This window comes from Thalassophryne amazonica, chromosome 15 (genome assembly GCF_902500255.1).
Source record: "Thalassophryne amazonica chromosome 15, fThaAma1.1, whole genome shotgun sequence".
Taxonomy (NCBI): domain Eukaryota; kingdom Metazoa; phylum Chordata; class Actinopteri; order Batrachoidiformes; family Batrachoididae; genus Thalassophryne; species Thalassophryne amazonica.
This window is the reverse complement of record NC_047117.1, coordinates 71,188,058-71,208,143: the sequence shown is the minus strand read 5'-3', so window position 1 is coordinate 71,208,143 and position 20,086 is coordinate 71,188,058. Positions and strand designations below refer to the sequence as shown.

General features: G+C 42.2%; 1 protein-coding gene across 1 annotated transcript in view; it reads right to left on the bottom strand.

The window, feature by feature from the left end:
- The window catches only part of LOC117525508 (ankyrin-2-like), a 199,307-nt gene that overhangs the window by 28,143 nt on the left and 151,078 nt on the right, over positions 1-20,086 (bottom strand). Inside the window, 4 exon segments of the mRNA XM_034187364.1 lie at positions 16,362-16,440; positions 16,546-16,756; positions 16,863-17,003; positions 19,796-19,927. Of these exon segments, the coding sequence (XP_034043255.1) occupies positions 16,362-16,440; positions 16,546-16,756; positions 16,863-17,003; positions 19,796-19,927 (563 nt within the window).

Below are 20,086 nucleotides of genomic sequence, written 5' to 3'. Positions count from 1 at the left end.
CTCGACATTCGTGTTGTGATGCCACTGACTCAGGTGACATTGGTCTTTGCTCATTGACCCCATCATGTTCAGAAACAGTGTACTCAATGACTGATGACTCTGATGATGGTGAAAATGGTCTTAGGCCCACTGGTTTGTCTTCCTGCCATTTGTCAACTTTTGTTGAACCTGCAATGCCTCGAACAACATCTGCATATGCGAGACGCTTTGTCGTTTCTGTTGGGGATGATGTAGACACAGTGATACCAGTTTGTTTACCATCACCACAGGAAGTATAGGAACATGGCAAATCTGGCCTAGTTTCATCAAACAGGTGATCAAGACACAATTCAGAAAATTCAACTTCTGACAGTGTTGAAAGAGGTGAGGCTGGTCTACTTCCAGAATACTGCAAATAATATGTACAACATTTCATATGGCACCAGTGAAAGGTCAAGTGAGAAGACACAGATTGCTGTTCAAGCGATGCCACAGACTCTGGTGACATTGGCCTAACATCTGCCCACCAGTTTTCTAAGTCAGTGGAAAAAGCTTTTAGGGTTACCGCCATAGCACCAACTGATGATTCAAGTTCAAGGTCTTCTTCAATTGACTCTGGGCTATCAGTCCTTGTTTCTTCAAACAAGGTTTCTAGACAGAAATCAATACTGTCCAGTCTGACAATGCAGATACTGGCGAAAGTGACCCCTGTCTCAAGAGATCAGCATTGTTAATATACTGGATTGATGTGAACTGAAGAACAGGTGAATCCGGAGAAAGAAGTCGACATTCGTGTTGAGATGCCATTGACTCAGGTGACATTAGTCTTCGCTCAATGACCTCATCATCTTCAGAAACAGTGTATTCAATGACTGATGACTCCGATGATGGTGAAAATGGTCTTAGGTCCACTGTTTTGTCTTCCTCACATTTGTCAACTTTTGTTGAACCTGCAATGCCTCGTACAACATCTGCATATGTGAGACGCTTTGTCGTTTCTGTTGGGCATGATGCAAACAGAGTGATACCAGTTTGTCTACCATCACCACAAGACCTACATGAATGTGGTGAATCTGGCCTGTTTTCTTCAAACAGTTCGTCAGGACACAATTCAGAAAACTCAACATCTGAAAGTGTTGAAAGAGGTGTGGCTGGTCTACTTTCAGAATAATGTAAATAATATGTACAATGTTGGGTATGGTGCTGGTCACAGGTCAAGTGAGAATACACAGATTGCTGTTCAAGTGATGCTCCAGACTCTGGCGACATTGGTCTAACATCTGCCAACCAGTTTTCAAAGTCAGTGGAGAAAGCTTTTAGGGCTACCGCCATAGCACTAACTGATGATTCAAGTTCAAGGTCTTCTTCAATTGACTCTGGGCTATCAGTCCTTGTTTCTTCAAACAAGGTTTCAAGACAGAAATCAATACTGTCCCAGTCTGACAATGCAGATACTGGAGAAAGTGACCCCGTCTCAAGAGATCAGCACTGTTAACATAGTGGACTGATGTGAACTGAAGAACAGGTGAATCTGGAGAAAGAGGTCGACATTCGTGTTGAGATGCCACTGACTCAGGTGACAGTGGTCTTTGCTCATTGACCCCATCATGTTCAGAAACAGTGTACTCAATGACTGATGACTCTGATGATGGTGAAAATGGTCTTAGGCCCACTGGTTTGTCTTCCTGCCATTTGTCAACTTTTGTTGAACCTGCAATGCCTCGAACAACATCTGCATATGCGAGACGCTTTGTCGTTTCTGTTGGGGATGATGTAGACACAGTGATACCAGTTTGTTTACCATCACCACAGGAAGTATAGGAACGTGGCAAATCTGGCCTAGTTTCATCACACAGGTGATCAAGACACAATTCAGAAAATTCAACTTCTGACAGTGTTGAAAGAGGTGAGGCTGGTCTACTTCCAGAATACTGCAAATAATATGTACAATATTTCATATGGCACCAGTGAAAGGTCAAGTGAGAAGACACAGATTGCTGTTCAAGCGATGCCACAGACTCTGGTGACATTGGCCTAACATCTGCCAACCAGTTTTCTAAGTCAGTGGAAAAAGCTTTGGGCGTTACTGCCAAAGCACTAGCTAATGATTCAAGATCAAGGTCTTCTTCAACTGTCTCTGGGCTATCAGTCCTTGTTTCTTCAAACAAGGTTTCAAGACAGAAATCAATACTGTCCCAGTCTGACAATGCAGATACTGGAGAAAGTGACCCCGGTCTCAAAAGATCAGCATTAACATAGTGGTTTGATGTGAACTGAAGAATAGATGAATCCGGAGAAAGAGCTCGACATTTGTGTTGAGATGCCATTGACTCAGGTGACAGTGGTCTTTGCTGATTGACCCCATCATCTTCAGAAACAGCGTACTCAATGACTGAGGACTCTGATAATGGTGAAAAAAGTCTTAGCTCCACTGACTTGTCTTCCGTCCATTCATCAACTTGTCTTGAAGGTGCAATGCCTCGTACAACATCTGCATATGTAAGCTGCTTTGTCGTTTCTGTTGGGCATGATGTAAACGCAGTGATACCAGTTTGTTTACCATCACCACAAGAAGTACAAGAATGTGGTGAATCTGGTCTATTGTCATCAAACAGTTCTTCAAAAACACAATTCAGAATGATTAAGATCTGACAGTGCTGAAAGAGGTGTGGCTGGTCTACTTCCAGAATACTGCAAATAATACGTACAATTTTGGGTATCGGTCTGGTCACAGGTCAAGTAAGAATGCGCAGACTTCTGTTCAAGCGATGCCACACACTCTGGTGACATTGGCCTAACATCTGCAAACCAGTTTTCTAAGTCAGTGGAAAAAGCTTTTGGGCTTACCGCCATAGCACCAACTGATGATTCAAGTTCAAGGTCTTCTTCAACTGACTCTGGGCTATCAGTCCTTGTTTCTTCAAACAAGGTTTCAAAACAGAAATCAATACTATCCCAGTCTGACAATGCTGATACTGGAGAAAGTGACCCCTGTCTCAAGAGATCAGCATTGTTAACATAGTGGATTGATGTGAACTGAAGAACAGGTGAATCTGGAGAAAGAGCTCGACATTCGTGTTGTGATGCCATTGATTCAGGTGACAGTGGTCTTAGCTCATTGACCCCATCATCTTCAGAAACAGTGTATTCAATGACTGATGACTCCGATGATGGTGAATATGGTCTTAGTTCCACTGGTTTGTCTTCCTCACATTTGACAACTTTTGTTGAACTTGCAATGCCTCGTACAACATCTGCATATGTAAGCTGCTTTGTCGTTTCTGCTGGGCATGATGTAAACGCAGTGATGCCAGGCTGTTTACCATCACCACAAGAAGTACAAGAATGTGGTGAATCTGGTCTATTGTCGTCAAACAGTTCTTCAAAACAAAATTCAGAATGATCAAGATCTGACAGTGCTGAAATAGATGTGGCTGGTCTACCTTTAAAATACTGCAAATAATATGTACAATGTTGGGTATCGGTATGGTCACAGGTCAAGTAAGAATGCGCAGACTTCTGTTCAAGCGATGCCACAGACTCTGGTGACATTGGCCTAACATCTGCCAACCAGTTTTCTAAGTCAGTGGAAAAAGCTTTTGGGCTTACCGCCATAGCACCAACTGATGATTCAAGTTCAAGGTCTTCTTCAACTGACTCTGGGCTATCAGTCCTTGTTTCTTCAAACAAAGTTTCAAGACAGAAATCAATACTGTCCCAGTCTGACAATGCAGATACTGGAGAAAGTGACCCCTGTCTCAAGAGATCAGCACTGTTAACATAGTGGATTGATGTGAACTGAAGAACAGGTGAATCTGGAGAAAGAGCTCGACATTTGTGTTGTGATGCCACTGACTCAGGTGACATTGGTCTTTGCTCATTGACCCCATCATGTTCAGAAACAGTGTACTCAATGACTGATGACTCTGATGATGGTGAAAATGGTCTTAGGCCCACTGGTTTGTCTTCCTGCCATTTGTCAACTTTTGTTGAACCTGCAATGCCTCGAACAACATCTGCATATGCGAGACGCTTTGTCGTTTCTGTTGGGGATGATGTAGACACAGTGATACCAGTTTGTTTACCATCACCACAGGAAGTATAGGAACATGGCAAATCTGGCCTAGTTTCATCAAACAGGTGATCAAGACACAATTCAGAAAATTCAACTTCTGACAGTGTTGAAAGAGGTGAGGCTGGTCTACTTCCAGAATACTGCAAATAATATGTACAACATTTCATATGGCACCAGTGAAAGGTCAAGTGAGAAGACACAGATTGCTGTTCAAGCGATGCCACAGACTCTGGTGACATTGGCCTAACATCTGCCCACCAGTTTTCTAAGTCAGTGGAAAAAGCTTTTAGGGTTACCGCCATAGCACCAACTGATGATTCAAGTTCAAGGTCTTCTTCAATTGACTCTGGGCTATCAGTCCTTGTTTCTTCAAACAAGGTTTCTAGACAGAAATCAATACTGTCCCAGTCTGACAATGCAGATACTGGCGAAAGTGACCCCTGTCTCAAGAGATCAGCATTGTTAATATACTGGATTGATGTGAACTGAAGAACAGGTGAATCCGGAGAAAGAAGTCGACATTCGTGTTGAGATGCCATTGACTCAGGTGACATTAGTCTTCGCTCAATGACCTCATCATCTTCAGAAACAGTGTATTCAATGACTGATGACTCCGATGATGGTGAAAATGGTCTTAGGTCCACTGTTTTGTCTTCCTCACATTTGTCAACTTTTGTTGAACCTGCAATGCCTCGTACAACATCTGCATATGTGAGACGCTTTGTCGTTTCTGTTGGGCATGATGCAAACAGAGTGATACCAGTTTGTCTACCATCACCACAAGACCTACATGAATGTGGTGAATCTGGCCTGTTTTCTTCAAACAGTTCGTCAGGACACAATTCAGAAAACTCAACATCTGAAAGTGTTGAAAGAGGTGTGGCTGGTCTACTTTCAGAATAATGTAAATAATATGTACAATGTTGGGTATGGTGCTGGTCACAGGTCAAGTGAGAATACACAGATTGCTGTTCAAGTGATGCTCCAGACTCTGGCGACATTGGTCTAACATCTGCCAACCAGTTTTCAAAGTCAGTGGAGAAAGCTTTTAGGGCTACCGCCATAGCACTAACTGATGATTCAAGTTCAAGGTCTTCTTCAATTGACTCTGGGCTATCAGTCCTTGTTTCTTCAAACAAGGTTTCAAGACAGAAATCAATACTGTCCCAGTCTGACAATGCAGATACTGGAGAAAGTGACCCCCGTCTCAAGAGATCAGCACTGTTAACATAGTGGACTGATGTGAACTGAAGAACAGGTGAATCTGGAGAAAGAGGTCGACATTCGTGTTGAGATGCCACTGACTCAGGTGACAGTGGTCTTTGCTCATTGACCCCATCATGTTCAGAAACAGTGTACTCAATGACTGATGACTCTGATGATGGTGAAAATGGTCTTAGGCCCACTGGTTTGTCTTCCTGCCATTTGTCAACTTTTGTTGAACCTGCAATGCCTCGAACAACATCTGCATATGCGAGACGCTTTGTAGTTTCTGTTGGGGATGATGTAGACACAGTGATACCAGTTTGTTTACCATCACCACAGGAAGTATAGGAACGTGGCAAATCTGGCCTAGTTTCATCAAACAGGTGATCAAGACACAATTCAGAAAATTCAACTTCTGACAGTGTTGAAAGAGGTGAGGCTGGTCTACTTCCAGAATACTGCAAATAATATGTACAATATTTCATATGGCACCAGTGAAAGGTCAAGTGAGAAGACACAGATTGCTGTTCAAGCGATGCCACAGACTCTGGTGACATTGGCCTAACATCTGCCAACCAGTTTTCTAAGTCAGTGGAAAAAGCTTTGGGCGTTACTGCCAAAGCACTAGCTAATGATTCAAGATCAAGGTCTTCTTCAACTGTCTCTGGGCTATCAGTCCTTGTTTCTTCAAACAAGGTTTCAAGACAGAAATCAATACTGTCCCAGTCTGACAATGCAGATACTGGAGAAAGTGACCCCGGTCTCAAAAGATCAGCATTAACATAGTGGTTTGATGTGAACTGAAGAATAGATGAATCCGGAGAAAGAGCTCGACATTTGTGTTGAGATGCCATTGACTCAGGTGACAGTGGTCTTTGCTGATTGACCCCATCATCTTCAGAAACAGCGTACTCAATGACTGAGGACTCTGATAATGGTGAAAAAAGTCTTAGCTCCACTGACTTGTCTTCCGTCCATTCATCAACTTGTCTTGAAGGTGCAATGCCTCGTACAACATCTGCATATGTAAGCTGCTTTGTCGTTTCTGTTGGGCATGATGTAAACGCAGTGATACCAGTTTGTTTACCATCACCACAAGAAGTACAAGAATGTGGTGAATCTGGTCTATTGTCATCAAACAGTTCTTCAAACACAATTCAGAATGATTAAGATCTGACAGTGCTGAAAGAGGTGTGGCTGGTCTACTTCCAGAATACTGCAAATAATACGTACAATTTTGGGTATCGGTCTGGTCACAGGTCAAGTAAGAATGCGCAGACTTCTGTTCAAGCGATGCCACACACTCTGGTGACATTGGCCTAACATCTGCAAACCAGTTTTCTAAGTCAGTGGAAAAAGCTTTTGGGCTTACCGCCATAGCACCAACTGATGATTCAAGTTCAAGGTCTTCTTCAACTGACTCTGGGCTATCAGTCCTTGTTTCTTCAAACAAGGTTTCAAAACAGAAATCAATACTATCCCAGTCTGACAATGCTGATACTGGAGAAAGTGACCCCTGTCTCAAGAGATCAGCATTGTTAACATAGTGGATTGATGTGAACTGAAGAACAGGTGAATCTGGAGAAAGAGCTCGACATTCGTGTTGTGATGCCATTGATTCAGGTGACAGTGGTCTTAGCTCATTGACCCCATCATCTTCAGAAACAGTGTATTCAATGACTGATGACTCCGATGATGGTGAATATGGTCTTAGTTCCACTGGTTTGTCTTCCTCACATTTGACAACTTTTGTTGAACTTGCAATGCCTCGTACAACATCTGCATATGTAAGCTGCTTTGTCGTTTCTGCTGGGCATGATGTAAACGCAGTGATGCCAGGCTGTTTACCATCACCACAAGAAGTACAAGAATGTGGTGAATCTGGTCTATTGTCGTCAAACAGTTCTTCAAAACAAAATTCAGAATGATCAAGATCTGACAGTGCTGAAACAGATGTGGCTGGTCTACCTCTAAAATACTGCAAATAATATGTACAATGTTGGGTATCGGTCTGGTCACAGGTCAAGTAAGAATGCGCAGACTTCTGTTCAAGCGATGCCACAGACTCTGGTGACATTGGCCTAACATCTGCCAACCAGTTTTCTAAGTCAGTGGAAAAAGCTTTTGGGCTTACCGCCATAGCACCAACTGATGATTCAAGTTCAAGGTCTTCTTCAACTGACTCTGGGCTATCAGTCCTTGTTTCTTCAAACAAGGTTTCAAGACAGAAATCAATACTGTCCCAGTCTGACAATGCAGATACTGGAGAAAGTGACCCCTGTCTCAAGAGATCAGCACTGTTAACATAGTGGATTGATGTGAACTGAAGAACAGGTGAATCTGGAGAAAGAGCTCGACATTCGTGTTGTGATGCCACTGACTCAGGTGACACTGGTCTTTGCTCATTGACCCCATCATGTTCAGAAACAGTGTACTCAATGACTGATGACTCTGATGATGGTGAAAATGGTCTTAGGCCCACTGGTTTGTCTTCCTGCCATTTGTCAACTTTTGTTGAACCTGCAATGCCTCGAACAACATCTGCATATGTGAGACGCTTTGTCGTTTCTGTTGGGGATGATGTAGACACAGTGATACCAGTCTGTTTACCATCACCAAAGGAAGTATAGGAACGTGGCAAATCTGGCCTAGTTTCATCAAACAGGTGATCAAGACACAATTCAGAAAATTCAACTTCTGACAGTGTTGAAAGAGGTGAGGCTGGTCTACTTCCAGAATACTGCAAATAATATGTACAATATTTCATATGGCACCAGTGAAAGGTCAAGTGAGAAGACACAGATTGCTGTTCAAGCGATCCCACAGACTCTGGTGACATTGGCCTAACATCTGCCCACCAGTTTTCTAAGTCAGTGTAGAAAGCTTTTGGGGTTACCGCCATAGCACCAACTGATGATTCAAGTTCAAGGTCTTCTTCAATTGACTCTGGGCTATTAGTCCTTGTTTCTTCAAACAAGGTTTCAAAACAGAAATCAATACTATCCCAGTCTGACAATGCTGATACTGGAGAAAGTGACCCCTGTCTCAAGAGATCAGCATTGTTAACATAGTGGATTGATGTGAACTGAAGAACAGGTGAATCTGGAGAAAGAGCTCGACATTCGTGTTGTGATGCCATTGACTCAGGTGACATTGGTCTTTGCTCATTGACCCCATCATGTTCAGAAACAGTGTACTCAATGACTGATGACTCTGATGATGGTGAAAATGGTCTTAGGTCCACTGGTTTGTCTTCCTGCCATTTGTCAACTTTTGCTGAACCTGCAATGCCTCGAACAACATCTGCATATGTGAGACGCTTTGTCGTTTCTGTTGGGGATGATGTAGACACAGTGATACCAGTTTGTTTACAAACACCACAGGAAGTATAGGAACGTGGCGAATCTGGCCTAGTTTCATCAAACAGGTGATCAAGACACAATTCAGAAAATTCAACTTCTGACAGTGTTGAAAGAGGTGAGGCTGGTCTACTTCCAGAATACTGCAAATAATATGTACAATATTTCATATGGCACCAGTGAAAGGTCAAGTGAGAAGACACAGATTGCTGTTCAAGCGATGCCACAGACTCTGGTGACATTGGCCTAACATCTGCCAACCAGTTTTCTAAGTCAGTGGAGAAAGCTTTTGGGGTTACCGCCATAGCACCAACTGATGATTCAAGTTCAAGGTCTTCTTCAATTGACTCTGGGCTATTAGTCCTTGTTTCTTCAAACAAGGTTTCAAAACAGAAATCAATACTATCCCAGTCTGACAATGCTGATACTGGAGAAAGTGACCCCTGTCTCAAGAGATCAGCATTGTTAACATAGTGGATTGATGTGAACTGAAGAACAGGTGAATCTGGAGAAAGAGCTCGACATTCGTGTTGTGATGCCATTGACTCAGGTGACAGTGGTCTTAGCTCATTGACCCCATCATCTTCAGAAACAGTGTATTCAATGACTGATGACTCCGATGATGGTGAAAATGGTCTTAGTTCCACTGGTTTGTCTTCCTCACATTTGACAACTTTTGTTGAACTTGCAATGCCTCGTACAACATCTGCATATGTAAGCTGCTTTGTCGTTTCTGCTGGGCATGATGTAAACACAGTGATGCCAGGCTGTTTACCATCACCACAAGAAGTACAAGAATGTGGTGAATCTGGTCTATTGTCGTCAAACAGTTCTTCAAAACACAATTCAGAATGATCAAGATCTGATAGTGCTGAAATAGATGTGGCTGGTCTACCTCTAAAATACTGCAAATAATATGTACAATGTTGGGTATCGGTCTGGTCACAGGTCAAGTAAGAATGCGCAGACTTCTGTTCAAGCGATGCCACAGACTCTGGTGACATTGGCCTAACATCTGCCAACCAGTTTTCTAAGTCAGTGGAAAAAGCTTTTGAGGTTACCGCCATAGCACCAACTGATGATACAAGTTCAAGGTCTTCTTCAACTGACTCTGGGCTATCAGTCCTTGTTTCTTCAAACAAGGTTTCAAGACAGAAATCAATACTGTCCCAGTCTGACAATGCAGATACTGGAGAAAGTGACCCCTGTCTCAAGAGATCAGCATTGTTAACATAGTGGATTGATGTGAACTCAAGAACAGGTGAATCTGGATAAAGAGCTCGACATTCGTGTTGAGATGCCATTGACTCAGGTGACAGTGGTCTTAGCTCATTGACCCCCTCATCTCCACAGGCAATGTAATCAATGTCTGAAGACTCTGATGATGGTGAAAATGGTCTTAGGTCTGCTGGTTTGTCTTCCTCACATTTATCAACTTGTGGTGAATGTGCAATGCCTTGTACAACATCTGCGTATGTAAGATGCTTTGTCGTTTCTGCTGGGCATGATGTAAACACAGTGACACCAGTGTGTTTACCATCACCACAAGAAGTACAAGAATGTGGTGAATCTGGTCTATTGTCGTCAAACAGTTCTTCAAAACACAATTCAGAATGATCAAGATCTGACAGTGCTGAAAGAGGTGTGGCTGGTCTACTTCCAGAATACTGCAAATAATATGTACAATATTTCATATGGCACCAGTGAAAGGTCAAGTGAGAAGACACAGATTGCTGTTCAAGCGATGCCACAGACTCTGGTGACATTGGCCTAAGATCTGCCAACCACTTTTCTAAGTCAGTGGAAAAAGCTTTTGGGGTTACCGCCATAGCACCAACTGATGATTCAAGTTCAAGGTCTTCTTCAACTGACTCTGGGCTATCAGTCCTTATTTCTTCAAACAAGGTTTCAAGACAGAAATCAATACTGTCCCAGTCTGACAATGCAGATACTGGAGAAAGTGACCCCTGTCTCAAGAGATCAGCATTGTTAACATAGTGGATTGATGTGAACTGAAGAACAGGTGAATCTGGAGAAAGAGCTCGACATTCGTGTTGTGATGCCATTGACTCAGGTGACAGTGGTCTTAGCTCATTGACCCCATCATCTTCAGAAACAGTGTACTCAATGACTGAGGACTCTGATAATGGTGAAAAAAGTCTTAGCTCCACTGACTTGTCTTCCGTCCATTCATCAACTTGTCTTGAAGGTGCAATGCCTCGTACAACATCTGCATATGTAAGCTGCTTTGTCGTTTCTGTTGGGCATGATGTAAACGCAGTGATACCAGTTGTTTACCATCACCACAAGAAGTACAAGAATGTGGTGAATCTGGTCTATTGTCATCAAACAGTTCTTCAAAACACAATTCAGAATGATTAAGATCTGACAGTGCTGAAAGAGGTGTGGCTGGTCTACTTCCAGAATACTGCAAATAATACGTACAATTTTGGGTATCGGTCTGGTCACAGGTCAAGTAAGAATGCGCAGACTTCTGTTCAAGCGATGCCACACACTCTGGTGACATTGGCCTAACATCTGCAAACCAGTTTTCTAAGTCAGTGGAAAAAGCTTTTGGGCTTGCCGCCATAGCACCAACTGATGATTCAAGTTCAAGGTCTTCTTCAACTGACTCTGGGCTATCAGTCCTTGTTTCTTCAAACAAGGTTTCAAAACAGAAATCAATACTATCCCAGTCTGACAATGCTGATACTGGAGAAAGTGACCCCTGTCTCAAGAGATCAGCATTGTTAACATAGTGGATTGATGTGAACTGAAGAACAGGTGAATCTGGAGAAAGAGCTCGACATTCGTGTTGTGATGCCATTGATTCAGGTGACAGTGGTCTTAGCTCATTGACCCCATCATCTTCAGAAACAGTGTATTCAATGACTGATGACTCCGATGATGGTGAAAATGGTCTTAGTTCCACTGGTTTGTCTTCCTCACATTTGACAACTTTTGTTGAACTTGCAATGCCTCGTACAACATCTGCATATGTAAGCTGCTTTGTCGTTTCTGCTGGGCATGATGTAAACGCAGTGATGCCAGGCTGTTTACCATCACCACAAGAAGTACAAGAATGTGGTGAATCTGGTCTATTGTCGTCAAACAGTTCTTCAAAACACAATTCAGAATGATCAAGATCTGACAGTGCTGAAATAGATGTGGCTGGTCTACCTCTAAAATACTGCAAATAATATGTACAATGTTGGGTATCGGTCTGGTCACAGGTCAAGTAAGAATGCGCAGACTTCTGTTCAAGCGATGCCACAGACTCTGGTGACATTGGCCTAACATCTGCCAACCAGTTTTCTAAGTCAGTGGAAAAAAGCTTTTGGGCTTACCGCCATAGCACCAACTGATGATTCAAGTTCAAGGTCTTCTTCAACTGACTCTGGGCTATCAGTCCTTGTTTCTTCAAACAAGGTTTCAAGACAGAAATCAATACTGTCCCAGTCTGACAATGCAGATACTGGAGAAAGTGACCCCTGTCTCAAGAGATCAGCACTGTTAACATAGTGGATTGATGTGAACTGAAGAACAGGTGAATCTGGAGAAAGAGCTCGACATTCGTGTTGTGATGCCACTGACTCAGGTGACATTGGTCTTTGCTCATTGACCCCATCATGTTCAGAAACAGTGTACTCAATGACTGATGACTCTGATGATGGTGAAAATGGTCTTAGGCCCACTGGTTTGTCTTCCTGCCATTTGTCAACTTTTGTTGAACCTGCAATGCCTCGAACAACATCTGCATATGCGAGACGCTTTGTCGTTTCTGTTGGGGATGATGTAGACACAGTGATACCAGTTTGTTTACCATCACCACAGGAAGTATAGGAACATGGCAAATCTGGCCTAGTTTCATCAAACAGGTGATCAAGACACAATTCAGAAAATTCAACTTCTGACAGTGTTGAAAGAGGTGAGGCTGGTCTACTTCCAGAATACTGCAAATAATATGTACAACATTTCATATGGCACCAGTGAAAGGTCAAGTGAGAAGACACAGATTGCTGTTCAAGCGATGCCACAGACTCTGGTGACATTGGCCTAACATCTGCCAACCAGTTTTCTAAGTCAGTGGAAAAAGCTTTTAGGGTTACCGCCATAGCACCAACTGATGATTCAAGTTCAAGGTCTTCTTCAATTGACTCTGGGCTATCAGTCCTTGTTTCTTCAAACAAGGTTTCTAGACAGAAATCAATACTGTCCCAGTCTGACAATGCAGATACTGGCGAAAGTGACCCCTGTCTCAAGAGATCAGCATTGTTAATATACTGGATTGATGTGAACTGAAGAACAGGTGAATCCGGAGAAAGAAGTCGACATTCGTGTTGAGATGCCATTGACTCAGGTGACATTAGTCTTCGCTCAATGACCTCATCATCTTCAGAAACAGTGTATTCAATGATTGATGACTCCGATGATGGTGAAAATGGTCTTTGGTCCACTGTTTTGTCTTCCTCACATTTGTCAACTTTTGTTGAACCTGCAATGCCTCGTACAACATCTGCATATGTGAGACGCTTTGTCGTTTCTGTTGGGCATGATGCAAACAGAGTGATACCAGTTTGTCTACCATCACCACAAGACCTACATGAATGTGGTGAATCTGGCCTGTTTTCTTCAAACAGTTCGTCAGGACACAATTCAGAAAACTCAACATCTGAAAGTGTTGAAAGAGGTGTGGCTGGTCTACTTTCAGAATAATGTAAATAATATGTACAATGTTGGGTATGGTGCTGGTCACAGGTCAAGTGAGAATACACAGATTGCTGTTCAAGTGATGCTCCAGACTCTGGCGACATTGGTCTAACATCTGCCAACCAGTTTTCAAAGTCAGTGGAGAAAGCTTTTAGGGCTACCGCCATAGCACTAACTGATGATTCAAGTTCAAGGTCTTCTTCAATTGACTCTGGGCTATCAGTCCTTGTTTCTTCAAACAAGGTTTCAAGACAGAAATCAATACTGTCCCAGTCTGACAATGCAGATACTGGAGAAAGTGACCCCTGTCTCAAGAGATCAGCACTGTTAACATAGTGGACTGATGTGAAATGAAGAACAGGTGAATCTGGAGAAAGAGGTCGACATTCGTGTTGAGATGCCACTGACTCAGGTGACAGTGGTCTTTGCTCATTGACCCCATCATCTTCAGAAACAGTGTACTCAGTGACTGAGGACTCGGATAATGGTGAAAATGCTGTTAGGTCCACTGGTTTGTCTTCCTTCCATTCATCAACTTGTCTTGAATGTGCAATGCCTCGTACAACATCTGCATATGTAAGACGCTTTGTCCCTTCTATTGGAAAAGAATTAGAGTTTGCAAAGGTTGTTTCTGGAGGTTGTCTCAATTCAACAATGCTATAGTCACGGAAAGACTCAGTCAGTGGTGTATCTGGTGGCACAGTTGGTGAAATATGTCTGTCTGTGAATGCCTTTTTGTCATTTGAAAAGTTTTCATCAGTTATTACGTAATTACATTCTGTCTTTTCAATTTCACTATTGGACTCAGGGCTGTTTGAAATGGTTTGCTTTGGAAATTCCAAGGTGTACCGTGGTCTCTCTACAAATGTGAAGACCATTGATTTTGGTGATACCTGCTGTTTGCAAATGTTCCTTCTTTGAACAGATGGCTCATTATTCACAATATATTTTTTGGGTGAGTCTTCTATTCCATGCATTGTGGATTTTCTCATTTTATTGCTTTCATCAGTTTTCTGAATGACTTCATTTACATCATAATCTGAGTTTTCTGATTGTGGTTTTGAAGATTGTGGTTTTAAATGAGAAAACCGGTAATCAATGAATGATTGAGAACCTTCCTCATCTGCTTTCAGGGATTCAGATAAGACAGATCTAAACTGTTCAGTGATTTCAGATTTTTGTGAAGACCTTGAATGCTCAGTATTAACAGTTTGGGCATATGCATGATATTTTGCAGGTGACCCAGCCAAATGATCATTTTTGTGTGATGAATGTGGATATTCTGTGCTAATGTCCAATAATTCATGTAAAATATATTCATTGGACACATTGTTAGATACAGTCTGTGAGCATTTACTTACTGAGTTGTCCAAAAAATCATCAATTTCAAAATGCTTGGTGGTGGATTCTGATGAATCTCTGGAGAGAACCTCAACTGAATTTTTAGATTCATGACGTAATGGAATAGTGCGGTTTGAGGATACTTGCTGTCCTGTCAAAGGTGTATCCTCAATCGATTCTTCAACAGATATTAAACTGTCAAGAGCTGATTCCCATAGATTTGTGGGATGACCTTCTCTTGAATACTGTAAATAATAATCACAATGCTGACACATGAGCTCGGCTCGAGTCGGTTGAGAGAAAAACAGTTCAATGAAAGAGAAACTGTGCTGTGATTCTGGTGAACTTGATCGATCATCTAAATCTGGGGAGTCATGTTCATACTGACAAATTGATGAATTAGGTGAGGGGGCTCTGCCATGAGGGGACTGTGATCCTAACATAGTCACGGGCTTCAAAGAATCAAAGGAACAACAATTATCTGTTATAACTGCTGAGTCATGTGAAATTAAAACACTGCCCATGTCTTGCACAGGAAATGATTCTTGGCATTCTTGCAGATGCAATGGAAATAAGTGCATAATATTTTTGGTGATATCTACTGCATCCACTGGAGATGCTCTTCGATCAGATCTTAGAGAAAGCTGATTATTATCATTTAAGAATCCATCAATGTCTGAAAGTATGTACTTTCTGTCTTGAGGAGAGTCAGGAGACAGTGCTCTGTAATCACTGTTTGATATTACAGATTCGGGGGATGACCGTCTAGTTGTGGGGTCTGTCAACTTCCATGATTCAATTGGAGAGAAGCTCCTTTCATATTCAGATGTAAACAAGCCACATTTCATTTCAGATACCAAATAATCTGGTTCCAGATTCACACTGTCTTCCAATTTGGAGTAAAATATCATATCTCCTTGGTGTGTTTGTGGTTCAGACTGTGTGATCGGCATGAAAAAGTTAGAAGAGGGAGTCTTAGGCTCTGAAATATTGGACGTCTTTGCTCGGACTACGACACTATTGGGGTCGATATCAGTTAATTCAGAAGTCATATGAGCAAGGCCACTGGCTGTCAGACTATGTGGAAAAATGTTCCTTTGATCCTCAAGGGTTCTACCATATGCCTCCATGCCATAATCATACTGAAACTCATATACGTTCAAAACTTCTGGAGGTTCATCAATGAAGGGAATGTTTTCTGTGTCATCATCACTGTGTTCGTGGGACTTTGTGGGTTCCTCCTCATCTTCAATTATGATCAGAGCTGTTGCTTGGTCATCTGAATGCAAGGCTAATTGTGTAAAGTCAGAGGTTTCTCTGGCTTTAGCTGTCAGTGCTCTTGTACTGCAAACATGTGGTGTGTCACGAAAGTCATCACAAAGCTCTCTAAAGTCAGCCTCGGCTTGGTCTGACTCTGACAGACTCAGACCAAAGTCTCTAATGAATACAGATGATAACTTCAGAATGCCCGGTGATGGCTCATGCTCATCTTCACCACTGCACTGCTTCAATGGTGAGGTTTGGCAGCAGTCATCTTTGACCTGGTGCTCACTGCCAGGCAGGAACGGCCTGATGACTTCAACTTCAACACTGTGGTGAACTTGCGGGTCTTTCACTTTGTACTTTGGGTCATAAACCTGAGTAGTCTGGCTCCCCAGTGGTGCTTCTTTTGAGGGAAGTGAATAACTTACTTGCTCATCCAAGGTGTCATAACTTGTAGATTCTTGCATAATTACATCTTCTGGGGTCCACAGGTTTGGGTTTAATTCACTAGAGGACAAAAAGTAGATGAGGTCACAATATACAACTTTGCATGACTGATATGTTGATATTTATGTCAATACGTTTGGGGAATAATCAGAAAGAATAGTTTACTGTGGGATCTCAAGCTCTTCCAATAGGTCACCATGCATGCTCTCTGAGTGGGTTTGTCCAACAGGTTCTGCCCAGGAAGGAATATCCAGTAAGGAAGCAACTGAGAGGTCCTCTTCTGAAACAGCTGGAGGTGGTCTACGGTCCGACTCCACCCTTCGCACCACTCTGGGGCTGTCAGCATCCTCTTGCACTGAAGACAGGGCGACTGACACTGACAATTCAAAATTCCCATCAGTGTAAGTAATATAATATAAATACAAGCACAGACCCTAAGCATGGTATCAAACTGTCCAGGAAAAAGTGTTTAGTGGTTCTACCTTCACTGTGATCCAGTGTCTTCTCTATCTCTGCATAGGTTCTTGATGTTTGCTCTTGAACTGACTTGTTCATCTGGGTTTCAATGAGATGGACAATGTCCATCCGGTTGATCTTGGTTAGCCGCTTAATCAAACAATCCTCTGCGTAAGGAGAGACAAAAATGCTTCAGAAAATCTAACTCATTTAGCAATTGCAGCTTAATGACATCAACTAAAAAGTACATGAATTATTTCTTGACGTGAACAAGAAAATCATATAACAGCAGTTTTTAAGTAGTTCAGAGTCTTGTGCAAGAGTGAAGTGTTTCAAATACAGGCAGCACTATCTGACTGCTGTCGCAACACATTTGGTGTATCCCTTGTGGATCCTGCATACTTTGTGGATACTGAAGTGATGGCGGAATTTGGCAGAAGTGTAGCTGCTGTCCAATCCACAAAGAAGTGAATAGGACAACAAACTACCTTTCCAAAAGTGAGATTTCATAAAAAAGGAAATGCAGTTTCCTCAACATAGTTCTCTCATGTTTTAAATCTAGCCTTTTTAATCTATATTTCTTTTTACCATATTCATCCCCTTGCATTGCTTCTTCTGTTGCACATCAACTCATTATCCCGCCTATTGCTCTCAGAAGACCTTGGTCACTGGCCACAATGTCTTACGTTTTCATCTCTACACTTCAGGTCTTCTTCATTATTCTTGGCAGTAGTTCTTGATCTTGTGTCTCAAGACATGGCCTATTTTTCATCTCTCTTCCTTTATTCACATATAATAAACTAAAATGGGTGTGTTCTATTAATAAAGGAGCTTGTAATTGGGTGAGAAAGCCTGATTTATTAATCCAGTTTAGGCAGAGTAGAGGAGTGTTTTGACCTTTGCACAATCCCCTGGATTTTTATGTTTGCTGATTCGGTCTTGAGGAGACTACACACTTTTCTGCTGGCTATGTGCTGTATGACTAGCATTTGGCTTTCCAGCTTGAGAAAAGCCCATTCACCAACTTTGATTTGTTGTGGTCTTGAGCACATAGCACAAGCACATTTGGATTACGTATCTCAAACTCATCTGTGCTATTTTAACACTGCATAATCTGAGAGCAAATCAGCACTGGATGCAAAGGGTTTGCATATAAGATTTTAAGCATATTTTTTTGGAAAAAAAGTGTTAGTGTTTGTTGTTAACATGTGGGTCTGAAGCTGTGTTTTTAGTTTAACCACAGTGAGGACACTCAAAGAGACACTCAGAGCAGACTTTGAAAGAAAAGTTTAAAAATATGTTTGTAAAACTTTGCACTCTGCTCGCTGTGTCGCTACAGTGCTGTGACACAAACACAAGGCAGGCTGACCCATGACTCCCCCTCCCTCCTTCTTCTCCTCCGTCTGGCAGAGAGTACCGTATTTTCCGCACCATAAGGCGCACCTAAAAGCCTTAAATGTTCACAAAAATCGGCCATGCGCCCTATAATCCGGTGCGCCTTATGTGCACACTGGATTCCAAAATCTGTAAAAACGACCGACGTTGTCTTTGACCGTCGGAATATCGGACCATTTCCCGTTGACACAAGGAAGTAATAGTAAAGTACACACGCTAGCAGCGTACAGTACGTACCCTGGCAGCGATAAACCAATCGGAGAACATTACGTAATACGTAAAGTACGTACGCTGGTAGCGTAGAGTACGTACGCTGCCAGCGATAAACCAATCAGAGAAGAGTCCGTGAGTCCGTGGTACGTAACTTACCTCCCACCACTCCTCCGGTAGTTACCGTATACTACAGGTATCCTGCAAAACAACATTTGTTTGTCTAAGGACCCCCGAAAATGGTGCCAGCGAAAAGACATGCTTACGAGGCAAACTGCAGGCTATCAGTTACGCGGTTGTTCATGGGAATAGAGCAGCTGCGAGAGGAAACAAGAAAATGAACTGCGCCAAGTTAAAAAGACCAAACGGAGTTTCCGCAGAAACAAAGCGAGGTGGCTACAGCTAGAAGACCAGCTGTTCAATGCAGACACAGAAGATGAAGACAGAACCATAATAAAAAATAATGTGAGTACCATATTGTTAAATACCAGTAGTTCAAAGTTGTTAAAAAGTTCAAATAAACTCACCGTTTTGCTTCCATGACCTTTTTTTTTTTTTTTTGTACACTATATGTTTTAGCGGGCGCCTTTTGTAAGGGTTAAGTACCCGCTAATTGAGGCCGTGCCTTATAATCCGGTGCGCCTTATGGTGCAGAAAATACGGTACACAAGACCCAGAAAAACAGACATGGGGATTCACTACAAGTAGAGAAAAAAAAGAAAAAAACAGACATTCTAAAAATCCGCACACGTGTCCCGGGGATGCAATAAATTTTATATCTTGCATCCAGCCTTAAGTTTGCATCAGGATGGCTCAGCGCAAATGCTGCCTTTTGGCAGCCCAATTGAAAGAAATCTATTGTAGCGACGGAGAACTGTAATCCTTGCACATCTCTGTGTGTACAAGCAGAGTGTGAACTCTCTGATGTATGGCATATCTGAATATTGTGCTATACAAACAGCAGAAAATCATTGTGCTCACTTTCCACGTCCTCATTACAGCAATGCAAAAACACTGCGCCTGACCATACCTCATTTTAAGACCAACATGCTCCTGCGTGCATAGATAAGTGCAACTCAACTTTCTATACAAATTCGGTATGAAAATGAGAACTATGCCAGGTGAAAATTGGCAATAACTCTTGTGCAGTGCTGTGCTGTGTGTTGCTTTGCACCAGATGGACTATACTATATCAGGCCTAGGAGTCATTTAATTCCGACAATGGAACCTGTTGGTACAAATGTTGAAGATGTACATATTCAAATTTCTACATAATTTAACACATTAAAAAAAATCTGTAATTGTAAACACAAGCAAAATGTGAATTAAAACTTCCAACTTAAACACCATGTACCTGTGGCATGTTTGCCTTCTCGGTCAACCCAGCGTTGCAGCAACGCATGGCTCTGCTCTTGGAGAGAATTTGGGTTCTCTGTTCTCACTAACTGGATGTCATCTTCACTGAATTCCAACTCCCTGGCCAGCTCTGTAGGAGATGAATGACGAAATGAGCGATGGGGATACAGAAAACCTTGACCCATAATTTGTGCAATTTGAGCATAAATAAACTTAAACAGCTTAATACATTATATCTACACAGATTATTGAAAAAGCATATAAATTCCAATGAATATTGAACAGAAAA